Below are 27,490 nucleotides of genomic sequence, written 5' to 3'. Positions count from 1 at the left end.
TTTAGAGTGACCATCTCTTTTATGCTGTTGTTTGCCAAAGGATTGGAACGGTAAGTAAAAGACATGTTTTATCAACTGTATTTTTTGTCTAAGTTTAATGCAAATTATTATTTTCTGAAATAGCATTTCAATTAAAGATATGATGCAGGGACTTCAGAGTACCTTGTAGAAGATATGTTTGTTTCAATGTGCCAATTGGAGTGAGTGTTTTTGTTCACAGAAAACCTAAGGTAGATTTTAAAAAGTGGATTTTAAAATATTTTCACCAACTTTATACTCCATTATTAGAAATGGTAATCTAACTCTCTTCAGTTTTTAGAACTGAAGGGCTGTCTCTTTGAAGATGTCATTTTATATGATGAAATTAAATGTTAACAGTATACTGCTACCTCACAGCTATAATTTCTAACGTGTCTCTTGCTTCCGTCACAAAGACTAGTGAGATAGAGAATGTACGGGACTTACCCTTAGAAGATGTAAATGACAATTCTCCACAATTTCTACAAACTCACTACAGCGCTTCAGTATCAGAGGTGGGTTATGGCAAATATTAATATTTTTTCTTGTTGATATTTTTAAATTACTTTCTGGGGCCAAAACGCATGAGGTTCTAATGTGACCACACCCACAGTAGATCATTACATGCATTCCTATTGGACTTTCGTACACCTCCGTGTGCGCGTGGAAATGGCTGGGCTGCATGTACAGCTGGCGGGGTGAAGAAGAAACATTCAGCTCTCCGACCTATAATGGCAATAGGAAGTAATTTGCATATGCTAAGGAGGTGGCACAGCTTTCCTGCAGAAGTTAGGAAGGATGCCAAAAGGGGCTGGTGACCAAGCATTTGATGACCTTTATTTCCTCTAGGTATCTGCAATAAATTTCACAGTTATAAAAGTGGAAGCTGTGGATAAAGATTTTTCACCTTTCTTGAGCCTCATTACTTACAGTCTTTGGGTGAGTGCCCTTTGTTTGTCAGAGACCGTGAACACTGGTCTACATTTCATACAAAAGACAGCCTGGGATCTGATTTGCGTATGCAATTATCTTGCACTGTGCAGTTACAAATCTGCAAAATCTTAGCATCAGAAGGACCATTTAAAATTAGAACTTAAGCCACAGGAAAAGCCTAGCATGCAGTGAGCCCTGAATCTTGTTTCTTAACACTTGTGAAATGTTTTGTGGTACTCTTCAGCTACAGCTAAGGAACCGAGTGCTGCTTTTTAGAAGCAGAAGTGAGAGTTTTCCCTCTTTTTCATGTTCATATTTGATTTGCTGTTGATCGCCAATCCTGCTGAGGCGTATATGTAGAAGTTAAGATTATTTCAAATAACTTTAGATATCTGCAGTGGAGATCTTCATATCTGAGCTTCATGTCTCTGCTCCTTTTATAGCTGGTGAAGGGAAGCTGATGTCATTCATCTGACGTGTTTTAGGATATCAGATAGAAAGTCTAATGGCACTGATGGGAGAGGCAATAGAATGTGTTGAAGAGGATCAGCATTTTCCTTTCCAGTGGTGGTGTTCAAGAGATTCCTGTTGCTTAGTGAAGAATAGTCCAATAATAAAGGTGGCAAGAGGAAAGAAAATGTATTTCCTTGTTAATCATGTCAAATATATGATCTATTCATTTAATAGGGCCCAAACTCTGATTACTTTTATATAAGGGAAGGAGATGGAAACATCATGGTGAATAAAGCATTGGATTACAACAAGGTCAACCTTTTCAATTTAACAGTCCAAGCAAAGGTATGATATAAATTAAAAGAAGAATGAGAACCGCGATGGTTCTACAGTGATAGCTCCTTTGTTATAACATCCCAGTTTCTACAAATTTGCAACGTAGGGAGTTTCCAAGCCAAAAGTTCAGTCTGCATCTTGGCTTATACTGTAGACGAAGTACCACATTCTTAATCTTTGAGCCATTGTTTAAGTCTCCTCTCAAATACCGTCCAAGTTTCTTTCTGTATGTACTTATGTATGCTGTACATATTTATTCTCTATTATTCTGTTCATCTATTCTTTCTGGTAGATCTAACTTATGCTATTTTTGCTGTAGCTTACCACCTGCAGTCTTTTTGTGTGTCTTTTTTGAGATTTGAATATATATATTTGCCTTCAATTAATTTTAGAACTAAAAAGAAGTAATTTCGCCATATTTATTGTGATATCTAGCAAATAGTACAGTTGCAGCAAATGTTACTGCATTTTCCCTGCTACTGTGTAACACTTGCCTGATATAAAATCAGTAACTAAGAACAGATGCCTTTTGATGGTATTATTCCTAGAACTGGATTTCTAGAAATGGAAAAATCTGTCAGGGTGAGAGTTCTCAGGTTAAAAATGCTGAGATACTACAAAGCACATATTCTGCTGGATTTTCCACTGAGAAATGGCTCTTTCATTACAATGTTTCTTACTGTTTTCCTTCTCTTGGGATATAGGAAAAATTTGGAAACAACAGCAATACTGCATCGTTAGTAATTAACGTACAAGATTATGATACTTTGAACCCCTATTTCAGCCAATCGGTGTACAATGGAAAAATCAGTGAAAACCAGGTAAAAGCTTTTCTCTGAATGCTGCAAAAGTAAATAGGTTATTCCTGTGCACAGTGCTTTTCTCTCAAGAATTCCTCATCATTGAGCAGCTTAAGATGAAGAGCTGTTTTGTTTTGTGCTAACTAGTGAATTGTAAGGTTATCAACTGCAGACCTCCAAGTACAGGTAAACAGGCCACGTATTATATGAAGCATAAAACTTTCTGCTACAGAAACAGATTCTTTTTCTTAAAGAAAAGGAAAAAAACCCAAACAAAACCTAAATAGGTGTTGTAACAGAGCTTTTACTCTAAACTTGAAAGGGCAGTTGTCTGCCCATCAGTCCTGGAATTAGCTGCCTGGTTTCAGTTTTAAGTAGCGTAATTCCTTCAGACTTCATTACAATCAGGTAAGCAAAATAAGAATCTGAACGATAAACTGTGATTTATATTATATTGTAATTTTAATATATATATATATAGAGAGAGAGAGAGTAGAAATTTCTGGGTGGAATGTATTTTTTAAACTCAGGCTTCTGTATGTATTGACAAAAAAAAAAAATCACGGTACAGTATTACCAGAGTAATCCACTAAAATTGAAATAGTTAATTATCTTCTTTATTATCCCTATTTCTTTATCATCATCTTCAATGTTAACATATTTTAAACCACATAATCTTTTGGTGTAATACCCTTGGTGTCCTTTTTGTTAAAAGTTCATCTTTAATTGTCTGAAAGGAATCATTTTAAATCTTCTAAAATGTTTTTACCTTTTAAATAAATTACTGTTTTTATTAGGGCTGCAGTGTAGACTTATATATTGTTTTCCAGGAGAGGAATGGAATTAAAATATACAATGTTCTTAATATGAATTCCATCAGTGACTGCTGCTTCATAGTCTGGTGTGTCTCAGCCACAGTGTATCCATCAAGTATTTTGGTCATCATTTTCCTCTGTAAAGCATGTATGGCAGAATTTTTTCTGGATCCCAGTGATTAAATACATGTTTCTTGTTTCTTTAATCAAAATTGTGACTTAATGAACAATTTTAAGTTTATGTGTATTTCTTTCAAGTTAATCAAGTTAATACATGTTTTCTAGTTGGGTGCTCTGGCTATTCTCCCAGAGGAGATATTGGCTAAAGATGGAGACACAGGTATAAATGAAAAAGTAGTTTACAGCATCAAACTAGGTAAGAACCTTTATTTTCTTCTAGACATTCACATAGTAAGTTATGATGTCTGTGTTACTGAAGAGAATGATAAGGAAGTGCAGGGTACAGTCAGATGTCTTAACTGCATGCATCGTCACTGCAGTGCTGTGCCGCAAGCTAAATCGGCTTAATTTCAGTCATTATAGCAGGGTACAACTAATTTAAAAATGTTTAGATGTTCTTAACCTCCCTCTAGTAAAGAATTCCTGATTCAAAGTGTAAGTCCGTTTAGAGGCTTCTATTTGACCAAAAGACTTCCATTCGGGACCATCTGGAGAGATCAGTTCCATTGGGAGGTTTTCCTCTTCCTGAGAGAATTGCTAAAAGCTCATGAGATGCTTAATTTGAGACCCTTGAATTGTGAGTGAATTTCTTAAGAATTTTTTTGAGGACAGAGTGTTTGAAAAAAAAACCTTTTATCTGGAACGTTTGTTTATTTTTGCTATGGCTGAGGAGATAACAGTCATAAAAAGGACAGATCAGACTTACTGTTCCGTTTCATTCTCACTAACCCATTGCAATTTTTTGCCTTTCAGTGAACCCCCCAGCCCATAGCAACACCTTTTTAATCAATGCAGACACTGGAGTGTTGGAAGTAAAGACTGCAGTTGACAGAGAAGAATGCCCATATCTTGTTGTGGGCATTCAGGTAGTGATTGTTTTACAGTTCAGTGTGTTAAAACTGTCTCAATTTCATAAACTAATATGTGAAGCCATGTTGCTGTTAATAGTATTTCTCATGATAATGGTAAAGGGTGGTTGGTATCAAGGGCCCATCGTGCATGTCATTTAAAATGCAAAATAAAGGAAAAACAGATTTATTGAATATATGCAGTCATGTCATGTCCTCATGTTAAGCTGGAAATGGCTCAGTGTTATCAGGATATGGAATTTACAGCCACAAACTCTGCTTTCTAGGCCACTCAGCAAGACAAAGCTTTCAAAACAGCTGATGCAGTAGTGCTGGTTACTATTGAAGATGTGAATGACAATAGTCCAGTGTTGTCACAATCAAGTTACAATGTCTCAATTCTAGAAAATGTCCCAAACGGGATGGAAGTTCTTCAAGTAACAGCTATTGACAAAGATGAGGTAAAATGACAATTTTGTTATGGTTGCTACAAATACTGCACTTCTGAAATAGAATATAAAATGCGTTTGCATTATACAGGTATAATAAATAGTGTTGTAAATTTTGTTTTCCTGACCATCTGAATATGCTTAAGCAAAACAAACTTAATTTCACTTCTTTAAAGGGTAGAGTACTGTAGCCAAAGAATAAATTTTAGCTGTCTCTGAAACTCCTCTAGTTTGCGTAAGGTCCCAAATATGAAAGTGCAGAAGTGCAAAATGGACACAAAGCTGCAAGTCACCCTCAGCTTGCATGATATATTTCTTCCATGTTGTTTACTCCCCTCCTTTTTTTTTTTTTTTTTTTTTTTTTCTTCCTGGAACTGCTATTTCAGTTAAACTGAAAAATTAAATGTTCTCCATCTGGAAAATAAGAAGAAAACATCCTAAGGGACTAGCTCAGTGGTTGTCCTATTTAATTACAAATATCATTACTCTTTGCAGGGAGGCTTCCAGGGAACGTTCATTCTCACACCAGCTGACAGTCCCTTCCAGCTAAGTCAAACTGGGATCCTAACTGTGAGGAACTCCACGCTGTTGGACAGGGAGAGAGTACCATCTATTCACCTACAGGTATTAAAAATAAGCCTGCTCCTTTCCAAAGCAACCCGAGGCAAACAGGTGATATTTGATCTGTCCTGGCAAGGAGCTGACTGATACGGATCAGCAGCTTATTTGAAGAATCAAATCCAGAGCTATCTGGAGGGAAATACCACTAGTCATGCAGTTTACACAGCTTGTAATTGTCGTGCATCCTACTTACTACTTCTTGAACATGCATTTGAACAAAGCAGTAATTTTACTGCGTCATTTTTAAAGGTGACTGCTAGAGATCATTTGTCACCTTACCATGAGGTACACTCTGCAATCAACATATTGTTGCAAGATGAAAATGACAACAGCCCAACCTTTAGAGGCACGCCATATGAACGAGATCTTTTCATCAACATGACTGCAGGAATGTCCATTCTTCAGGTACTAGAAGTACTAAGTAAAAATGACATTTTTATGAGTTCAATGTACGCGTGAATCCTTGCTTGAACTTGTCTCGTGGTCCTATTGAAAAGGGGATCTTTTTTTGAACTCCTCTTTTCATTTAAAAGCTTACAGCTGTTGATGTTCCCTAATCACAGTGTCCTAACCTAATCATACCCAGGTGTACTGATTTAATGACTCTTGATGTAATCTCTTGAACAATCTACCCCCAGTGACTTTGGAATTACTATGAAACAAGCTTTCTGAGACACAAACTTAGTGTCATTCACACGAGTTCCACAGGGGCAGGATTTTATTCTAGCTGCTGGAATGACATTGTGTGTGCATCAAAGAGCACACATTCTTACTGAGATTTAACCCAGGAATCATACAGGAAGTAGACAGGTAGTCAGTTAAAGGTATAACTGAATTTTACTGTGGCTATATTTAACTGATTTTTATATATATATAAAAAACTATCCAGACATATTATTTGCTATAAATGAGAGGAGAAAAACCCACAACTAATTCCTCACTATCTGCTACTAGAATGATTTTCTCTGCAAACTACACAAGAATAAGCAATTCTGTGTTACGTGATAACAGCACAAGAAGCTAGAGTAACTTTTTTTTTCTCCAGGTTCGTGCTGATGATCCGGATGATGGTGTAAATGGAGAGATAAGCTTTATCTTAGCTGGTGGCAATGAAGATGGATACTTTGAATTGGATCCATCCACAGGACAAATCAGTTTAAAAACAGTAATCCCATTAGGAGTCAACCAGCTTAAGAATTTTGTCTTGTGGATAACAGCTACTGATGGTAAGACAAGACTTTAGTATAGGTCAATACGGCTATTCCTGGTGATGGGTTTGGTTTTGGTTTGTTTTTTTTTACTTGAAGGAATGCTGTCAAAATAGGTTCCTAGACTTTATTTTAAAAATACCCTATGTTTTTTATCTGCTCGTATTTGTTGAAGAAAGCTGTCTCATTCAAAGTAATTGCTGCATCTCTGGTAAAACTCTGCTTCCTGCTGGTGCTGTTATTTCAAATCTGTTTTCTTTACGGCTATGGGAAGAATGTGCAAAATAGCATACATCTCATACCTTCTTTTAATTATTGACCGGTATTGCATAGCATAGAATGCAGAGATTCAGGCACAAGCTAGGAAATTATAATTCAATCATCAGTCAACAGGGAGTAAAATGAAAATAAAATGTGATGAGTAACTTGGTCTGTGTCTGAACATCCGTGTGGGTTTTGAAAAACTAAAACGGAGATGCCAAAGCCATTTTTAGGACGACCAGCACAAATGTCATTTCCTTACCCATATTTTTTTGTGGGTTTCTTTGTTTTAAAAGAATAATAGAGAACTCGGTGAACATTCATGATCTGAATAAGGACAGAGATAAATGTAACCTAAGAATGGTATCCCACTCCTGATAACTTAGCATACAAAGTGGTTTTCAGCCTCCCGATTTTCCCCTGATTTGGTCAATATGAGCTCTGTGTCTTTGAATTATGACTATGTGGATAAAATGGGTACTGGGAGAAATACAGTTACAAGAGAGATTCATCAGTCCATCTTTTGCCTGTCTGTCTGTGCTAATATTGTAGTATGTATTCAGGTTCATGTATTGTAAATGTAACACCCAATAATGAAACTCTGATCCTGCTAGGACCTCTCAGCAGTACCATAATAGTAGCAGTAAGGATTTAAAAAAAAAAAAAATATCAGTACCAGTGGAAAAGTATATTTGGTTTTTTTTTTAGGCAGAAGGTATGTTGTGCATCTGCTGGGAGATTGTTTTCTTTTGCTTGCAGGTGGGATGATTCCAAGAAGCTCATCAGTGCCAGTACAAATTGTTGCCATTGGAGATTCCAGACCACAGTTTACTCAGAAAACATATAATGCATCTGTGAAAGAAGAGCTAGTCAGTCCTGTTGAAGTAGCAAGAGTAAGAGCAACTTTATTCTATCACTTGTATAAGACATGACAGCTATAAGGATAATCCTGTAATATATGTGCTCTAAATGTCTACATCCCCCTGAGTTATGGATAACTAGATGTTGTGTTTTCTGCATACCAGGCTTCACATATGCTACATACTAACTGCATCCCTTGAAGAAGCCTATCACCCACAAAGCCTATTCCTTCCATTCAAACCTTTAAACAGCATCTGCTGTCATTTAACATTAAAAAAACAAAATCAAAACAAAAAACCTCAAAACCCCCACCTCCCAACCCCCCCCCAAACAAACCCCAAACAAAATAACCCCCAGAACTGCATGAAACAGTAAACTTTTGTGCTTGGCTCTTTTTGACTTTGGACATTCTCCAAAGCCTGTAGTGGCCCAAAGGCTAGGATAGGCAATATTCATTCATTTGTTGGTGATAAATCTAAAACCCCGTGACATGATATAGCTAGGAAATGGAGACTTCCCATCAGAGAACTCTCATAAATGCATTTTCAAAGAAGGCTCTAGAACTTGCTCCTCATTTTGATCAAAAATTGCTCAGACAAGTGGGCCACTAGAGTGCACTGTGATGGCTCCTTCTTAGATGCAATTCTGAAGACAGATGGGAGGTCTGATACCAAAGCAGAGAGAAGATAATGCAGTTTAGTTTAGATTTATTGGCTGAGTTAGTTATTTTTTTTTCTTTTTATAAAGAAAGGCAGAACCAAAGGTTAAAGTGCAGTCTCTTATTTTTATTAAGTATTACACCTATTTACATTTCTGTATTAGAGATGTTCCAATAAAAGGCAGTCCTCTTCAGCTGTATTTTATGTATATTGTGGTTTGATTCTTACTACTTTTAATGAATAAAATTAGTAAAATAAGTTTAGACATAGTTAAAACCATTATTCTTTTTTAGACAGTGGTTTATTGCTTTGAATTCACTTACAGAAAATATGCTGTATCTTACACAGGTAGAGTACGTGTCTTTAAATCCCCATATACCAGTTACATTTCAAGTACTGACAGAATCTGCTACGTTTGACATCGATGACAATGGAATCATCTCAACAAAAACCAAACTGGACTATGAATCCCAGAATAATTACATACTGAATATTTCCTTGTCAGATGGAAATGCTGCTGACTATGCTACAGTGTTTATCAAAGTTACAGATGTCAATGATAACAGGCCGATGTTTGGTATAACCAATCCTACCATTACTATTCCGGAGAACATGCCAGCGGGAACTAGTATTACCACTGTGTCAGCTACGGATGTGGATGAAGGCTTTAACGGATTAGTGGTTTATACTCTGAAAGGTGGAGAAGGAAAAATGGATATTGACACCTCAGGTTTAATTTTGCTGGAAAAGGTTTTGGACAGAGAAGAACAAGGCTTCTATAACTTAACAGTGATTGCCAGTGACCAAGGCCAACCCGTGCTGTCTACAGCTCTCAATTTGACTGTCATCATTGACGATGTGAATGACAACATTCCAGTCTTCTCATCAAGTAGATATGCAGTGACTGTCCCTGAAGACGAAGCGGTTGGAAGGACTCTGCTAACAGTATCTGCTACTGATTTGGACGCTGGGGCCAACGCTCTCGTGAAGTACAGAATTGTCAGCCAGCAACCTCAAACCTCCTTGCCAGTGTTTCTTGTCAATTTGACCACAGGCCAACTCAGCCTGAGCCAGCAGCTGGATTATGAAACCATAAAGCAATTTGAACTAGAAGTGGAGGCATCAGATGGAGGGCAGCCAAGTCTCAGCACTAAAACACTTGTTGTTGTGCACGTACTAGATGTCAATGATAACCCACCAGAATTTAATCAGGCAGCTTATGATATATTTGTGTTTGAAAACCTACAAAAGGGTAGTCCTATCTACACGTTCAGTGTTACTGACAAGGATGAGGTAGGTACCGAATTAATCTCATCCTGCTAAATCAGAACAACATGATTTTCTCTATTAATCTGCAAAAAAGCATAGTAGTAAATGGGCAAACGGTTGGCAATAAGTACGTTTTGGGTCACAAGAACTTCATCTTGCTTTCTATGGAGCCAGCAATAAAACCTCCTTAACCAAGGAAGTTAAGACCTTGTACGAAATAGTTTACTGGCTATATCAGAGAAGCTAAGGAGAGCTTCTCTCCCTATACTTATGTAATCCAGGACAGAAAAAGTTGTTTGTTTCTGTGCACATGCATATGAGATGAATGCACGTATGTCACACCAGACAGAAAACAGTTGTTCTGTTTTTGTGGGTTTTTTTAAGTTCTGTATTATTGCTTATTCATCAAAATAATCAACTCTGGTTTAATATTGCTTGGTAACTTCCTTCTATCTGAGAATATTTGTTAGTGCATTTCTGTAATGCAGTCAACCTGCCTTTAGTATCAGCTTAATCAGGGAGAGAGGCAATTGTAAAGCTGATATAGTTTCTTCTTCTTCTTTAATAGGAAATTACACAATTTCATTCTGCTTTATAAAAAGGTGTTTCTTTCTACCCTTGTTTTATAAAGAAATTCCATATGTAGCCATGGCACCAGGGAGCTGGTTTGGAAGGAGAGATTTCTGATATGCTATAATATTCTTGCTCCATGAGTTTTAAAGAAGCATAAATGCTTCTCCCAGTTCAGACTCCACTGAACTGTGTTGCTGCTCCTCGCATCATGGAGACTGATCTTAGAGAGCTTTAGGGAGGGAATGTGTAGGACCCAGATAGGCAAATCCCAGTTTCTGTTTGCCAAAGTCCATTATTTCCAGAGCTCAGGGTGCAAAATTTCATCTATTAAACCTTGCAAAGCACTTGTACTTCTGTAATGAGAAGTCCTACAGAAATGTCAGGTATTAATAAGATTATTTTTTTCATCATTTTAATCTTAAATAAACTATGTTTTTCTTTTTAGGCTGGATTTTCCCAGGGACACTTTATTCACAACAGCACTTTGTTTACTGTGGATATCCCCGGAATACTTTCATTAAGGAATGACGCAGAACTGGACAGGGAGACTACACCTGCGTTCACTTTACAAGTAAATTTGGGGACAGACTCTGCAGCTTTGGCTCATATCTACTTCATTCCCTCAAACCCTTTTTTGTATCTTCATCAGATGGTTAAAATGGCAATGCAGTCAACTAAAATTCCATTTTGTTTCTTTCTTTGGCAGGTATGGGCAGTTGATGCTGAAACGAATGGGCTTAATTCAAGTGCCTTGTTCCACATCACTGTTCTGGATGTCAATGATAATAACCCTGAGTTTCAGGCGCAGCCATACAGTTTTGTGATTTGGGAAGGAGATTATGTGTTGGGTGCTCCTGTTACAGTTGGATATGTGATTGCTACTGATTTGGATGAGGGAGACAATGCGCGAATTACTTATTACTTATCAGCTGGGGATGGGGATAATCCATACAGCATCCAACAGGTAAGGATTTGATATGCTGAAAACAATATTTAGATACTGCTTTTCATGAAGTTACTTGACATAGTAAGGTACATCAGGTAAAAAGAGTAGGCAGTAACCATTCTAGCACATATCAAAACCAGCATGTGCTCTGTAGTTTGGAAATAAAGGTCAATATCTAAAAACTGGTCAGATGTTGCTTGGAATCTGAACTATATTTGTCCAAAGGAGAGCAGAGGATTTCAATCCCTCATCTCTTTCGAGATCTCTGTGTACAGGACCTGTCAAAATGATCCGTGCATTGAACCATCTTTCCTTCTCTAGAATGGAACCATTTTGGTTAATGGCAACGTAGACAGAGAAACTAAAGAGAAGTATGAGCTGCTGTTGGTGGCATCTGATAACGGAGTACCTCAAAGGCAGGTAATAGAGAGGACACGCTATTCTTTATGTGCAACTTCTATTCATAAATTTAAGTGTCCGTGCGTTTTCTGAATCATGGTTTTCTCCTGTCACATGCCAGAGTTTCACATATGTCAGCATTCAACTGTTAGATGTGAATGATAACCCTCCTCAGTTTACGAAAGCACAATACTCGGCTAGTGTACGCGTGGCAACAGCAAAAGAAGGAGCATCTGTACTATCCGTGTCTGCTACTGACCTTGACATTGGGATCAATTCTGTTGTTTCGTACAGGTAAATTTCTATGAGGTTGATAAGTATCTTTTGTAAAAAAAACCAACCAACCAAACAAACAAAAAACCCAGAAAGGTATTTTTACTTCTCACAAAGTATTTTTATTGGTCAATAAGAAGATAAGAACTGTTCACAGAGATTTTACAAGTGTTGTAATCTGTAATGATTTTTGAACTTGGGAAAAAGGAGAGTCATCACATCTCACAAAAGAGAGTTTTAGAGTTTATCAAATCATGAGTATGCCATCAGAAAGAGAATGCAATCAAATTATAAACTTATCAATAAGAACCAAAAGCCAAGAGTTGTTTGAATTTCTGAAATTTTGAATAGTATGTTGGAGTTTGAGTAGGAAGTAAATGAATTTCTGAGAATGACTGTCTTTTCACACATCTTCTGTCTGCTGGAAGGAGATCCAGAAATACTAACTTTCGTAATGTACTATGCATAAAAAAAAAAAAAAGATATTTTTTGGATGAGCCATAGAAAATACCAGGATACCTTGACATGAAAAGTATAGATTCTGAAGGACAGATCAATGAATTGGCAAACTGTGGGTCTTTAAAACTAGTGTCTGGAAAGAGAATATTTTTAATTATGAGATGGCATTTTACCTTAAACACATTGCTTTTTCTTGTGAGCAACACAGTTACCTGTGAGAGTTTGCAGACCACTAAGGATTTAGCAGGTCTGCAGTCTTCAGAGGAATTTCACCTGGATTTCTTAGATTGCTGAACATACAGCTGAGTGTGTAATATCTGCCTTCTGTTCGTGGGAAGATCAAAGGCTTGGGGTATAATGGGAATGGAAGGCATGAATGCTATCTTTTTTCATGATGGAATCATACTTGGAAATAAAAAGGCCAATATGTTTAGGCTAATGACACAGCGATTAAAACCTGTTGCTTGGCCATTCTTTATAAATAGGCACACACTGTCTGTTGAGTGCTTGTTACAGAAATAACAGTAAGTAGATGGTACTTCCAACATCATTAATATGAACGTTATACTGATTTCTTTTTAACACAGCTTTGTGAACCATTCTGATGATTTCCGTATAAATAACCACACTGGAGAAATCACCCTCAGCAGTAACTTGGACCACATCACAGCTGACACAGTTGTTACACTGATAGTTACTGCTGCTGATCATGGAGTTCCTCAGCTTACTGCAAATGGTAAATTATGTCTTTTCACCTTCTGGGTTTTTTTCCCTTCCCACATAAACGTAACCTTTGCAAACATTGACATTTGAAATTAATCCCATCGTTGTCGAGTCAAAATGAATTAGGGCTAGACTCCATGTTACATTTCAGCAATGATGAATATTTGCTTTTTACCCTTTGATTTCCTCCCAGCTGATCATATGAACAGAAAGCAAGCTTGGTTTAATAATTTTGGTTAGAAATACCATTTTGTATTTCTTGCAGTGGTGCTTATGGTGCAAAACCCAGGACTTCACAGTAGTAGCCACTCTAAAAAGATATATTAAAATAATACTGATAATGTGTGTGTCTCTTTCAGTTTTCCTTTATCATCTTAGAGTTAGGAACATTTAAAGAAATTAGAAACTGGCAAATAACCCTCAGACAAGATTCTGCTCTTTCAAAAAATACTCAGTCGCATGGTATTTTCTGTAACTTTTTAATGTATTTTTAGTGGTTAGCTTTCATTTATCAGGAACAAGAGAAACAACAGATTTTTCTTAAATAGGATGAGTAGCCACAACAGAACTTGCACTTGTGGTTTTACGTATATCCCTTCTCTTCTGTTACAAAGCAATTTAACGTAAGATTTTTAAGGAGTGGAAAACACCTGTGTATACCATTAACTTGGTGATCCTTGCTCTGCTATCATACTGAAGCAACACTTCTGCAATCAGTGAAGTGGGGCTATTCTGGAACATTAGTTAGGTATAAAAGGCATCGTGTGTGTTACATAATGTGTTACATATTAATCTTTATTACTACTGATTTTTTTTTTTTCCTTCTCATTCCTCTTTCCTACATGTGGGTTTCTGTCATTTTCTATTAGTTCCTTAAAAATTCAGGGATATAGAGCACAGGTCAGGATTATTTTAGCAGCAACTTCATTATTTTAATTTGTTTTCTCTTGTTAGCCTCTGTTACTCTCTACTTGCTGGTAAACGACACTAGCTTCGGCCTGACTTTTGATAGCTCCAGCTATGAGTTCAGCATTCAAGAAGAACAACCAGCTGGGACTGCTGTTGGCTCTGTGAAGGCTCTGACTGGAAGCATAGCTGTACAAGTAGCGTACTCTCTGAAATCTCATAGTGACAAGTTCTCTGTTAGTGACCAAGGAGACATTGTGGCTCTTGCCAAGCTAGATCGAGAAGACAACGACTTATACAGCATCATTGCAGAAGCTGTTGATTCTGTGGTGCCACCCAATACAGCTGTTGCTTTGGTACAGTATACTGCATTTTAAATTAATTTTTAAAAAGGAATATAAAATATTTTAAAAAATATATTAAAAAATCAAGTGATATCCAGGTAAGTGTCACCTGTTAGGCAAGCATGAGGGTTTTGAGAGCCTTTTATTTAATTTCCCTTTTTTTTTTTTCTGAGGACATATTATGATCTTGAAATATTGTCAACTTCATAAATTGCATCACTTCCTGAGAGTTCCTCTGTGAACAACCCATAACCAGAGAAACTGATTAACACAGACACTGATTCTGTGCATAGTTCTGTCAAATACATGAAGGAGATGAGCCAAAAAGGCCCAGGTTATTAATCCTGCTCGTCTCTTCCAGTTAGAGTATACGTTATCTCACTTGTAACAGTTGAGAATGAAAAAAAATAAAAATGTTGAGGTGCTGAAGTTGCAAAAATGCTCAAATGCTGCAAAATGCTTAAGTTGTTATTTATCCCTTTTTGGTTTTTGTGGTGGTGTTTGATTGTTTTTTTTCCTATAGGTTTCCCATAGATTAAGTTATATCAAAAATTGCCTTTGGATACTGTTTCCACAGCTCAAATATGTCTTTTCTTTTTTGTCTTGTTTTTCTTGTTTTTTCTTTTTAAATACAGGTAACTGTGAAAGTAAATGACATCAATGACAATTCTCCAGTTTTCTCAACATCGGTTCAAACTAAACTATCAGCTCCTGAGAATGTAGCTAGTCTAGACTTGGGTGTATTTTCAGCTACTGATCTGGATATAGGAGTTAATGCACTTATAAGCTACTCTCTGCAAGATGATTTTGCTGGAGTGTTCCATATTAACAGTTCTACTGGCAAGCTGATGACAAAAAAATCCTTAGACAGAGAGATGATGGACAGTTATGAATTGAAAATAATAGTAAGTTGACAAATTTGATGCCAGTTCACTAAATTCTCAACATAAAAAATAGAAAATACTGAATCATCACAAGAAAAACACTTAATCTTAGTGAATTCTATTAGAATTCATTGATGAATTTCAACTGTTTATGTTTTGCACCCAGAGCTTTTTTTTCTGCTGTGTAAATTGCTAATAGTGAATAAATGACCCGTGAAGATCAGACCTTAAAGGTCATAGTCACATATGATAGCTTACTGTGAAATCTGCAAAGCATTCCTGAGTCCGTTTTAGACCATGTAGCTGCCATACTGCTGTATTGCTTTTACTGCTTTGCCAATCCATGTTGTTTGTCCCTTTCCCTTACTTTTTTCATTTTTCAAAATATATGTACTTAGACCCTTTTAAAATACAGATTTCAAAGCTTTTTTTTTTTTTTTTAAAAAGAAAAAGTGAAAGCATGAAGTTTCATCCAATGTTCATGTGGGTATCTATTCTAGCTGATTTAATTGATTTTTACTGTTATTAATCAGATAAATTATTGTGCATACAAAGAAGTGTTCCAGCACTGGCCATCATGTACAAATACTAAGTAATACTCCTTAATGTAGTGCTGCATTTAACAACTAGTTGTTTCTTCACAGGCCACTGATTTTGGCAAACCATCTCAATCTGCAAGCTTAGTTCTAAGCATCATGGTAGAAGACGTGAATGACAACCCACCAGTGTTCCCCCAGAAATCATACTCCGTGACCGTAAAAGAGAATGAGCCTCCACATGTGGTATGTGGCATTAAGAATAAATAGACCGTTCTGCAGTTGGTTTTTTTTATGTAAACTTGGAAGTGGTAGTAATCTGTGATGACTGTGCATTGATGAACTCTGTTTTTTTGGGGTTTTTTTTGTTTTTTTTTTTTTACTTTGTGGAGTCTGTAAAATCACACAGCATTTTCATTTTATACGACAGTGGAGCACCTATCCCACTGACTCTTCCTAAAGCTCTTTTTGTGCCGCTCTCCCTTTCCCTCCTGTCCCTAAGCAGTGATGCCACGCTGCTTGGATCTAGTTTTCAGAGGACCTACGGGCAGCATGTTTTAAAGATGCTGCCGGTGTTGTGCACATATCCACCATTCCCCTCTTCTTATAGTTTTCTGTCTTCTCCCAGTATATCCGTTTCTGGCTCCATATCTGCCTTGCAGATGTGAACTAATGGTTTCCAGGAATCAAGGGAAGAGGTACCATCTAAGAGTCTGTAACATCTGTAACCACCCCTGCTATATGCTATGTCTTTATTCTAGCAATGCAATTAATGGCCATATGAGTAATACAGTCAGCAAACACTATATAGTTAAATCCAGTCCTGTGTGTATGTTTTGCCACTGGCATTGTTCTACTCTAAACCTGGTGGTTTTGTTTTGGGGTTTGGATTTGGTTTTTTTTTTTCCTCATTTAGATTGTGAGTGCAGCAGCTACAGATGAAGACATAGGGCCCAATGCTATTATTCAGTACACCATAATTGGAGAGGCTTCTTCTTTTCATGTTGGAGAACTTTCTGGAAATATTACAACTCTTCAACCTCTGGACTATGAAAGTCATTCCCAGTATATGTTTATTCTGAAAGCTTTCAATCCTGAAGAGCCATATCTCCAGGACACAGCAAACATTACAGGTAGCTCTAGTTTACCACAGAAAATTTACTTTCATTTCCCTTGGGGAATATTTCAGCATGTGTAATTATAAAGCATAAAGATAGCCTTCAGTAGTAATATGTTCTGCTAAAGTAAATTATCAGAAATTATGATGGGACCTTTTGACTATAGCCAGATCAAAGTTTTTCTCAAAAAATGTTTTAGCATGTGAAAAAGGAAGATTTTTTTCACACAAACTGACATTACTTATTTCAATGTATTCACAAATTTTTCTGTGGCATTTTTTGAGTACTTATTGAAATTTTGATTGAAAAGGTTTCCAAAACCATAATTCGGTTCTTTTTCTGCTTGTTTACAGAAAGCCTGCTTCTAGGGTGGTAAAAAAAATGTTTTTTAGTGTTGTTAAAATAACAGTACTTAGTTGCTGTTGTTTTTTTTCCTGGGGAAAAAAAATAATCCTTTTTTTTTTTCCCCAACACAACATAAAAGATTTCTGTGAGGTTGGTATCCTAGTTTTTGGCCAGCCCTGGTTTTGATCAGTATGACTGGAAGTGGTGGTCCCATTACTTGTTGTTCTGTGTTATTTATGTTACTATACAGGCAGCTTCACCGATTGTGTGCCATGACCCTATTGTGCCAGGTCATGTACAAATATAAAACTAAACAATCCTGTCTCAGGACACTTGCAATCTAAACCAGAGACTAGAGACACCAGATGAATACGGACGCAGAAGGGAGCCCAGCGAAACAATAAGATGATTTTATTCATGACAGATAGTAGCGACAGCGTGCTGGCCAGCAGTGCAGCCGTTGTGGGAAACTATTGCTTGAGCAGTAAATAATTTAATCCACAAAGGCAAGCGTTTTGAAGTACAGAAAACAACGTTGCCATCTGGTTTAAATTGAAAAAGCTCCAACTCAATTCAGAGGAGCTGTGCTGGTTTATATTAGCTGAAGAAATAGCTTGTAATCGTTTAGGTGAAACTCATGTTTACACTCAGACGTGGACCTTCTTGTCTTAGTTACCGTGGAAGACGTTAATGAAGAAGGACCCGTATTTGACAAGCCCTCGTATTACCGGATCCTTCTAGACAATTCTACAGCTGGCACACTGGTAGTAGACATCAATGCAAGAGATGAAAGCAAGGATTATGATGAAGGCATTTTCTACAATATCTCAGGTATGTTAGAAAAAAAATCTTATGGGTGTTTACTACTGGGGTACTTGCATACCGCTCAATTAAGCTGTGTGACCGGAGAATGAGAGATAATGGTCATAAATTGAAATGACAGGTTCTGACTGGATAGAAGAGGGGGAGAAAATTGTCTATGAGGATAGCTAAGTACTGGAACAGGTTGCCCGGAGAGGCTGTCCTTGGAGGTTTTCAGCACCGAATGGATCAAAGCCTTGAGCAACATGATCTGAATTTATTCATGACCCTGCTTTGAGCCAAGAGGTGGGACTAGAGGTCTCACAAGGGCCCTTCCAGCCCAAATGATCCTGTGACACAGACGCAGAATCAAGAGAGGCCAGGTGTCTTGCTCCAAATCACATATACAGATTAGGATTTCAGCGCATGTCTCTTAAATACTGGACATAAAATGCGGTTGCTTGTCTCTGCTGGCTCTGTTGAACCTCTCTAACGCTTGTTTTTCTGTCTTCAGGTGGAAACTCAGAAGGCCTCTTCAGTCTTTCCAGCACCACAGGAGAACTCACGTTAACAAGAGACTTATCCAAACAGACTGATCCCCTGTATTACTCCTTGATGGTCACCGCTACGGATTTGGGTCTGCCACCTCTTTCAACTTCTGTAAAGGTACTAAAATTTTTACCTTAATGTCTGCTTGCGCAGTTTATTCTCCAGATTGTTTTATCCTAAACTGAGTGTAACTGTACCAGGAAATGGATATTAGTGAGGCAAAACTATGCAAAACAGGAATCAGAATGTCAGAGTCCTGCTTCTGTTTCAGGAACAGCATACAAGATGGTAATAGTTACAAAGTTATGCTGCTATATAGCAATTGCTGGCACGCCACCCGTCAGTGTTTTCATCATTCCCTTTTAGAAGAGGAAAGCAGAAGCTCTAAACTGTGAGGGAGATTAGAGTGCAGACTTCTATGTAAGGTCAAAGAGTGGGAGAGTCAGAGGGGATGTAATGGAAGCACGTGATAGAATAAACAGGAGACAGCAAATAACAAAAAATAAATTCTAAATTGAAAACTGAGAAATGTAAAGAAGATAAAAGAAATATATTTTTACACAGTGCTTATAACTGGCTGGTGATCTTTTGCCACTAGGTATCACAGCTTAGCAGAATTCAAAAAAAAAAAAAAGACTAGAAATGTATATGGATAAAGACATGTAGAAAATTATATTCAACAGAACCTTAAAATGTAGACTTAGGAGCCATCATTCTTGAGAGCATTGGACAGCAGCTGTTTGGCATCACTTAGAAATAAATTACGTTTATTTTTGTGAAGCAGTAGGCATTATTTATTTACCACCTGTCACCTTTTTTCATGTATAAAGTCAGTTATAATGATTTTAAAATATTGTACTTACAAGCTCCTGCTTTGGTCATACATTCTCCAGTGGAAGAAATTGCTGCAAATACAGATCAGTACCTCTCTCTGAGAGCTGTTTAGCTAGACAAGTCATTTGAAATGTGATGCTATGTGATGAACTGGAATCCCTCTCTATATTTAAGGAAAGCATGCAGGTGAACCTAAATTGATGAGGTTGCTGGCATTTTTCACTAACCTTTGCTGCCTTCAAGACACTAATGTGTCAAACTCAGCATGCAGCAATCATAGGCTTTTTCTTAATGACAAAGTTCTGGCCTTCTGCTGCTGCATACCTGAATAGAACAGCCTGCTAAACCTGAAAACGTAACCCCTGTGGTCATGTCCTTTTCTCTGCAGGTGTCAATAACAATAGCTCCCATCAACTTTTCCTTCCCGGTGTTCTCTGAAGCAGTCTATCAGCCTGCTCCTCTGAGTGAGAAGGCACCGCCAGATACATTTGTTGTACAGATCAGTGCGTTGCATAAAGTCCCTGTGATATACAGTATCGTATCTGGAGACGAAAAGGGTAAGCTCTTTATCTGAAATAACAAGGAAGAGGGCGTGTTAAACAACTAGCGCTGCAGAGCACTTAGCTTTTGGATTGTTTCTTTTCCCTCTCCTTTTGCTTTTATCTCAGTTCTACAGCAATTAATAGTGCATACGTATCAACCAGAGGTACAAATTTGATATGGATCAGGTGTGGTCACGTGATTGAATTTCTGTCAGATTAGCTAGAGCCACGTGATACAGAGCTGACTGCACCAGCTCTAAGCTTTTTTATATCTGCCACAGGAAGATCAGGTGGTACCTGATCACGCATAAAGTTACAGTGAGCGGAGGAAGAATACCTAATTCAGCATAAAGACTGCTGGTAGAAAAACTAACTCAGCACCACTTTCTTAACAAACGTGAACACGTAGAGTGAGTTTACATGGGATCAACTGGATCAGTGCTTTGTCATGTGCCTTTTTTTACTAAGCTGATTTTGTTGTATCATCAAACGTAGCCACTTTGTGTTTTTTTTTGTAAAACGTTTTGTGTGAAGTTGTTGTCTCTTTGAAGTTATTTGCAGAATTTCACATCTTCAGCAAGAACAGGACTTCATAGGAAATAAAATAATTTCTGACTGAAACAGGGAAAATCATCTCTGACTGCTTCAGAGGAAGGGGAAGACCTTCTGACTGGAGAGTGGTGGAGTGAACTTCTCCCCTTTGGTTCCCATCTGACCTTCTGAATTGTTTGTTTTTGTTAATTACAGCCCTGGATACATCTGACATTCTCATAAATCCATGTTTTATTTTGTTCCTTGAAGAATACTGTAACATATGATATTCGTATACATAATGTATAGTTTGCATTGAAGGGTTCGTATCTTCAGTTTTAATAAAATCTAAAACAGAATAATTTCTTTTTTTTTTTTTTTTTTTTTTAAACAGGGTATTTCACTATCAGTTCATCCACTGGTATCATAAGAACAAGAAAAAATTTGACCCTGGAAGATTTTCCAGTCATTTTCAATGTGCGAGCAATAGATTCATCTAATGCTAGCATATTTAATGAAGTTTCCGTGAATGTGGAAGTTATCGATGAAAATGATTTCCCTCCGGTTTTCCCATCGCCTCTACTAGAACAAAGATTGAAAGAGGTAAGAAATTGTCATCTAAACTGAATCACAAAAATAAATCCTCAAAATAATAAAAAAAAAACTTTTGGTGAGTATACAAATAAACGTTCTGGAACTGGACAGACTTGCCATTCTGTTCTGCCATATGATGTTTTAAGGTTTATTTTAAGCTGAAAATCCCAATACACAAAGAGAATGGTGTAGAAGTGTGGACATACTGAAGGAAAAATGAATCTTTTTACTAATAACGGGCTCCATGAAAGAAAACCAGCCACTCCATTTTGCACACTTGTACACAGAGAATATTCATGTGCCTTCAAAATCCAATGGATGTGCTGGGCACCTCATAGACTCTCCCTCAGCCTTCTGTAAGGGAGCTTCATACAGAGAAGTAGCAAGCAAAAGTCTCTGATTTAGCAATGTTTCTCCTCTTGCTCATGTGCAATCTGTTGTGATTCTTCCTGACACTAATTGGTGGCAGAAGGCAAGCCAGATTTTGGTCTGTGGCTGTTATGTTATGATAGCCTACAAAAGAAGCCACAGCATTTAATTATGCAAAAGCATCTAGCTCAACACTTCACTCTTCAATTTTCAAATACTTTTTACGCTTTAATCTGCTAACTACTTTTTAAAAAAGAAATGCATCGATCATGTTTATATTTTATATATTGCCTTTGAGATTTCCAGCTGACTCACTCACATTCTCTTTAACAGCCACAACTGATTTAAAATCTAGTCCATTTCTAATGTTGAGCTAAACACAGGTTTAATTATTACGCCTACTTTTAATGTTCCCAGTTAGTTTAATGGAGAAGAGTTGGAATCACATTTCCCAACCTTAAAAATTGATTTCCACGTGAAATATTTACACAGGAGGAATTGCTGGATGCAGGATTGCTGGATGTTCAGGTCTCAAATGGCCGTGCAAGTGAAACACTGATATTTACTGTTAATCGTAAAGCAAATAACAGTTTTAAAAAGGAAAAAATAGATTTTTGTATTTTTAAAAAGAGTAGTTATTAGCTAAATAGTGTTCAGAAAGAAACATGCTTTTGAAGTTGAGAACATCCATCAAGTTTCATAGGAATAGAAGCTGTTAAACATGAATAATTTCTCAACAGCCAGATGCTTGAGGTTAAGATTTGGCCTGTTTGAAATTACAGTGATTTTTCTTCCTGAAAATTGCTGCTGTAGGTAGAGACATGGGGGAGGAAATAGTTCTTCTCCGTAAATTCGAGAAAACAATAGATTTTCTTACTGTGCTGAATGAGTTGTGTAATTTTGATTTTAAAATGTCTATACTATTGTAAGTGTATACGGTGTCTGTTACTTCTCCCCTTTCACATAATTCAAGAAACTGCAGCTAACTAAAGTCTCTGACAGCCTCAATCTGTTCTTCATCCACAGAATTTACCTGCTACTCAGATTGTGCAGCTGAAAGCTCAGGATAATGATACAGGCAGAAATGGTATCCTAACATATGGCATTCTCAGTGGTGGACCAAAATTCAGGATAGATGAAGCAACTGGAATTCTGTATTCCACTGTCTCCTTTGATTATGAAGAGGAACCTACAGAGTATCAGGTTTGCTTTAGATTTCTTAAGTCCTTTCATTATTCAGAACTCTTCTTCTGTCCCTTGGATAACAGGTGAGACTTTTGGTTTTGTTTAGCTTGATAGTACTTGAACGTTTTATGCATTGTTTTAGAATATGAGCATCTCAAGATGTGAATGCATTATTAAAGCAAGACAGTGCCTTTAGACTATAATGAAATTCAAGCAAGGCACATTGTTCATCCATCCCACAAACTCTCAAACACTCAGCACGTAAATAACTAACTTCACGACGAGAGCTCGTGTTCAGGGCTGTTTGCTTGAATCTGTACAGGACTGAGATCTTGCAGATATGATTCTTGGTTAATCTTCTTTATTGTTGCTGCCACTGCTGGATATTTTTATGATCTTATTTTGTGTCAAGCAAAAATATTGGTGAATTTGTTAGTTCTATACACAAAGACTTCTTTATTGACCAAATAGTCCTTAAGTTTTCAATAATCATTTTGAGGTGAATTCAGAATTTGACTTTGGAGTATTCTTAGAAATGTAAAGTTTAATATTCATCAAGATTTTTTTAATCCTTATGCAAGTACCTATTTGTATTATTTCTCATTTCCAATAATTGTGTACCTTACAGGTAGTCATATATGCTGAAGATGATGGAATCCCTGAGAAGAAAAGAGGATACTGCACAGTTGTCATAAAGATCATTGACGTTAACGACTGTCCACCTGTCTTTGATCCAGTGCCTGAATTTAGTGTAAATGAAAATGCACCTGTGGGATTCATAGTTGGAAAAATGACAGCAACAGACAGAGACACAGGAGATAATGCCTTTGTTCTGTATAGCCTTACAGGTAACAAGGAATTCTCTCACTGCACTGGGAACAACTGCCACTTTGTTGTCTATAATGTTACAAGCATACATAGCATTACCTGTGTTACCTCCTAACCCCTTTCCACATAAGCCAAGAAGGTTCACTGTCACCTGGCTTGGTATTTTACTAATTTATGCTCGTACAACTTTCAAACCGATTGAGTAGGAGCTTCTTTTGCAGAAACTACAAATTGTTATGCTTTTAGTTGTACTCTGCTACCACAGATCTCTGCCTAGGCTATTAAGTGCTTTCAATTTCCTTTTACATGAATGTGCCAGCTTGTGAACTGCAGTGACTGAGAGCTCTGATTCGTGCTTCCTGTCACATTTAACTGTGGTAGCTGATGGCATTACAGTTGAGAAGAGCGTGCCCTTTTTGCCACTGCCCCTAAATCCGACAGAGATGGAGATTTAGATTCCTCTGGACTAAAGCCTGCAGGAACTGAAATAGTTGTTTTTGTTGTATGGACCATCAAGAGCGATATGTATAGAGAGTCTTTTATTTCCAATATGCATACAGACCTTGAGGTGGCTTTGGACAAAGGTGGCCAAAACTAGGAAAAGTCACTGCCAGGTCTTCTGGCAAACTGATTTCTCTTTAGATCTGTGCGCCACTCAGTCCACCTTCATTAGAGACAGAAGAAATTCAGTGACATCCCCTCTTAGAGATCTTGGTGGGAGCACCGTCTTGCTACAGTCCTTTCATGACTGTTGCAACCAGCAAGCATGAGACTGAACATACAGAGAGTCATAGGACTGTAAAAGTGCCTGGGAAACAGCTCTGATCTCCTCTAAGTGTTGCATAGGCTTGGAGAAACTTGCTTCCAGAGATTTGCCCCAGAACTCCAGTGTGCCATCATCATTTGTGTGCCTCTAGCATGGTCACTTTTTTGAGTGTGACAGATGTATCTGCAAAACTTAAGCTATTCTGTTGGCTGACGTTTCAAGCACTCATCCACTCAAAATAGCTTGTTTTTCTTCTACCTTATCTATATGATATTTAAAAACTTGTTTTAATGAGTTCAAGACACACATAAACATTTAATTTGACAGTGTAGTTGATGATGTGCTTCTAAGATATATTCATTGATAATGCTTCTTTAAATGTATCTCAGGTGATGGAGGAAATACATTTGAAATAGATGAAATACATGGCAACATTAAGATAAAGAACTCTCCAGACTATGAAACCATGAACAAATACAACCTTACAGTGAATGCAGTCAACAATAAATCTGCCCCTTTCCATCAGGTAAAAGAGCATTATTGTTACAAACAGTGACTCTTCTATTCAGAGTGAATTTTGAACTAGTGGGAGGGAGATCTATCAAAGACATTTATTGTGTAGAATAAATTAGTCACCTAACTGTGTTTAGGGTCAGACTTTTGTGACCTTTGCCCATGCTGAGTCAGTATTCTCCTCATAAATAGTTGAAATACTTCATAACAATGCATGGTAGAATTTGACCCTGAATTGTTTGTGGACGAACCTGTGCTGAGGAACTGGAATTCTTACCTGCTGCTATTAGTACTGTAAGTGCCATGATAATTTTTCATGGGAGAAAAAGTAATTTTCAGCAAATTGTTCTGGTTCTGCCGTATTTTCTTTTATTTGAAAATAAATTCTTTTTGTTGCATATGCAAATAACAGAAACATATCGCTAAATAAGACATTCTAAATATTCCAAAATGCATGAAACCATTTTGTTTTCTAGGCAACTACTTATGTCACTGTTCTAGTGATTGATGTGAATGATAATGCTCCAGTATTTGCTCAGAATTCCTATTCCGCTTCTATAAACATGATTAATCCTGTAGGTGCTCATGTCATAACTGTGAGCGCTACCGACAAAGATCAGGTAACTACTCCTGTTTGATTTTGACACTGCTTTAAGCTGCAGCCCAGATAGATTTTTCTCTGTTCTCTAGGCATGAAATACCAAATGTAGCAGAAAGGGAATTCTGATTGACTGACAGCACTGGGAAGTGGAAATTAGGACTTGTGATGTTTCTGCCTTGACAGTGATGTACTCCCTATCTTTGCGCATGCTTCTTCAGCTATATTTGCCTTAATTTTTCCCCTTATTATATGGAGTTGTATCAGTCTTTAGGAAGTATACAAGGACTGAAGCAATTTAGTGCCAGTGAAGTTTATTTGAACTTCTGAAGTAGAAGAATCTGTAAAAGCTAATCATATGCTGGCTTGAACATGGAAATGTCTGCTTACCAAGCGCCTCTAAAGTATCGTACCCCAGCTAATTTTCTCTCTCCCCATTTTTTAAAGTAATTTTGTTTGATATATCTGTACTGCACCCATCAAGTAGTATCCAGACACTGGCAGAGCTATCCAGTAGTCAACCAGATCACCATGACAACATCATTACTAATTATATAATTTAAAAGATGAAACATCTAGAAGTGACAACAAAGTAGGTGTAGCATGTGCCTTCCTATTTCTTCATCCATAATTTTGGTTAAAATAGCTGCAGATGTGGTATTTTGCTGCAAATAATCTAATGACCCCTTTTTTATCATCTTTCTCAATGATGTTATATAAAAAGTGAAATTGCTTATGAATGTTGTTGGACTCTGTGAGATCTGCCTGGAGACCCTAATGAAAGTCATTCTTCAGATAATACATCTGGTCCTCTGCGATGCAGAGTGGCACTCACCCTCCCTGGGCCATCCTTTCGGGATTCTGGGTCAGAGTCCAGCACTGAAACTATTAGACTTTGTTTCTATTCCTCTGTTCCTGAAATAATTATAAATCCAGAGATTACTTAGTGACAACAGATGTTTGTAGTAGGGTTTGATCCTGCTGCTGCAGAGCCATGGAAGAACAGAATCCAATGCTTTTCAGAAATACAAAGTGCAATAGAGTGAACCCTCAGGGTTTGTCAAAATGGCTTGTTTCAGGAAAGTGAAGTGATGTGCATAAAGTAAAAAGTGTCCAACTCTCCTGTGGCAGGCAGGAATAGGGATTACCCTCGTAGCAGTGGGAAGGCTGTGCTTCTCCTCAAGGTGTGAAAAGGATCCAGGGGACGTTGGCTTATTCTTGTTGACATCACACCTTTAGATGACTCTCTTTCACTGCTCTGACTGTCCTCCCCTGTACACGTGTCCTTAATTTATTTTCACATTTTTTCACTTTTCCCCCCCCACACATTTTTAGTGTGCAACTGGCCAACTGCTTGTGAATCTTCTGCTTCGTGCTTTTATCAGCATCCATCCTACTACCTTAGCTAACCCCAAGTTTTCCTTCGTGAAATAAATTCACCATTCTCCACAAATTCACTAGAGACATTTAGATGTTGTCAAATCTCTTGTTTCAGTGTTTATCCTACCCTTCAAAATGTACTTCCAGTGCATGTAGTTTTCTTCAATATTGCTTATGGGAATTTTTTTCTTATCTTGGAACAGCAAAATTAATTTGGGGGTGGGAGGCTCCACCCACTGACCCTTTCCCCTGCTGGTGCTCTTGTGTTACAGCTTAAGCACAAAGTAGCTCCGAGCCCAGTTCACTTTAGTTATTTAAAACATCTCTGTCCATTTAAGCACGGAAATATTGAGACTCCAGTAAGCCTGTACTATGGGGACTTGGGGCACTGAAATAACATGGTCCTGCAAGCAATAGTTACACGAAGTTGTGTTCCTTTCATGGCAGGGACAAAATGGCCTTATTGAGTACTACATCCTCCCTGATCCAAACTTCAGCTCCTTCTTCCTGATAGAAGATACGAGCGAGGGGAAAATAATTACAACTGGAAGCCTGTCTAGATCTGGAGAGATCCGTTTAACAGTGATGGCTAAGGACAAAGGCTCTCCGTCTTTAAATGACACTGCTATGATTACTCTTAATGTGTTTGACAACCGTCCATTTGTTCCTCAGTTTAACGAGAGTGAAATCAGGTGAGGCTTTCATATTAAGTTATATAACTGTATATATTCTCCAGGTGGTGGAAAACATAGTAAAGTTGAAGCTAATTTTCATATTCTTCCA

General features: G+C 37.5%; 1 protein-coding gene and 1 long non-coding RNA gene across 2 annotated transcripts in view; both read left to right on the top strand.

Annotated features, from left to right (window-relative positions):
* On the top strand, positions 1-958 carry LOC142601347 (uncharacterized). Its single transcript, XR_012834949.1, has 3 exons — positions 1-50; positions 435-533; positions 868-958. It is a non-coding gene; the product is annotated as an uncharacterized LOC142601347 (long non-coding RNA).
* Positions 959-5,737: 4,779 nt separating this feature from the next.
* Positions 5,738-27,490, top strand: part of LOC104631649 (protocadherin Fat 4) — a 29,166-nt gene continuing 7,413 nt past the window's right edge. The window contains exons 1-22 of the mRNA XM_075750021.1: positions 5,738-5,858; positions 6,499-6,679; positions 7,682-7,815; positions 8,791-9,735; positions 10,730-10,855; positions 10,991-11,248; positions 11,552-11,650; positions 11,751-11,923; positions 12,949-13,097; positions 14,039-14,346; positions 14,970-15,239; positions 15,863-16,000; positions 16,671-16,887; positions 17,890-18,048; positions 18,533-18,684; positions 19,790-19,958; positions 20,869-21,077; positions 22,464-22,640; positions 23,251-23,470; positions 24,606-24,742; positions 25,206-25,349; positions 27,155-27,399. Of these exons, the coding sequence (XP_075606136.1) occupies positions 5,832-5,858; positions 6,499-6,679; positions 7,682-7,815; positions 8,791-9,735; positions 10,730-10,855; positions 10,991-11,248; positions 11,552-11,650; positions 11,751-11,923; positions 12,949-13,097; positions 14,039-14,346; positions 14,970-15,239; positions 15,863-16,000; positions 16,671-16,887; positions 17,890-18,048; positions 18,533-18,684; positions 19,790-19,958; positions 20,869-21,077; positions 22,464-22,640; positions 23,251-23,470; positions 24,606-24,742; positions 25,206-25,349; positions 27,155-27,399 (4,637 nt within the window). The 5' untranslated portion in view covers positions 5,738-5,831. The remainder of the gene's footprint in view (positions 5,859-6,498; positions 6,680-7,681; positions 7,816-8,790; positions 9,736-10,729; positions 10,856-10,990; positions 11,249-11,551; positions 11,651-11,750; positions 11,924-12,948; positions 13,098-14,038; positions 14,347-14,969; positions 15,240-15,862; positions 16,001-16,670; positions 16,888-17,889; positions 18,049-18,532; positions 18,685-19,789; positions 19,959-20,868; positions 21,078-22,463; positions 22,641-23,250; positions 23,471-24,605; positions 24,743-25,205; positions 25,350-27,154; positions 27,400-27,490) is intronic.

Source organism: Balearica regulorum, chromosome 3 (genome assembly GCF_011004875.1).
Source record: "Balearica regulorum gibbericeps isolate bBalReg1 chromosome 3, bBalReg1.pri, whole genome shotgun sequence".
Lineage (NCBI taxonomy): Eukaryota > Metazoa > Chordata > Aves > Gruiformes > Gruidae > Balearica > Balearica regulorum.
This window is presented reverse-complemented; position numbering and strand designations above follow the sequence as displayed.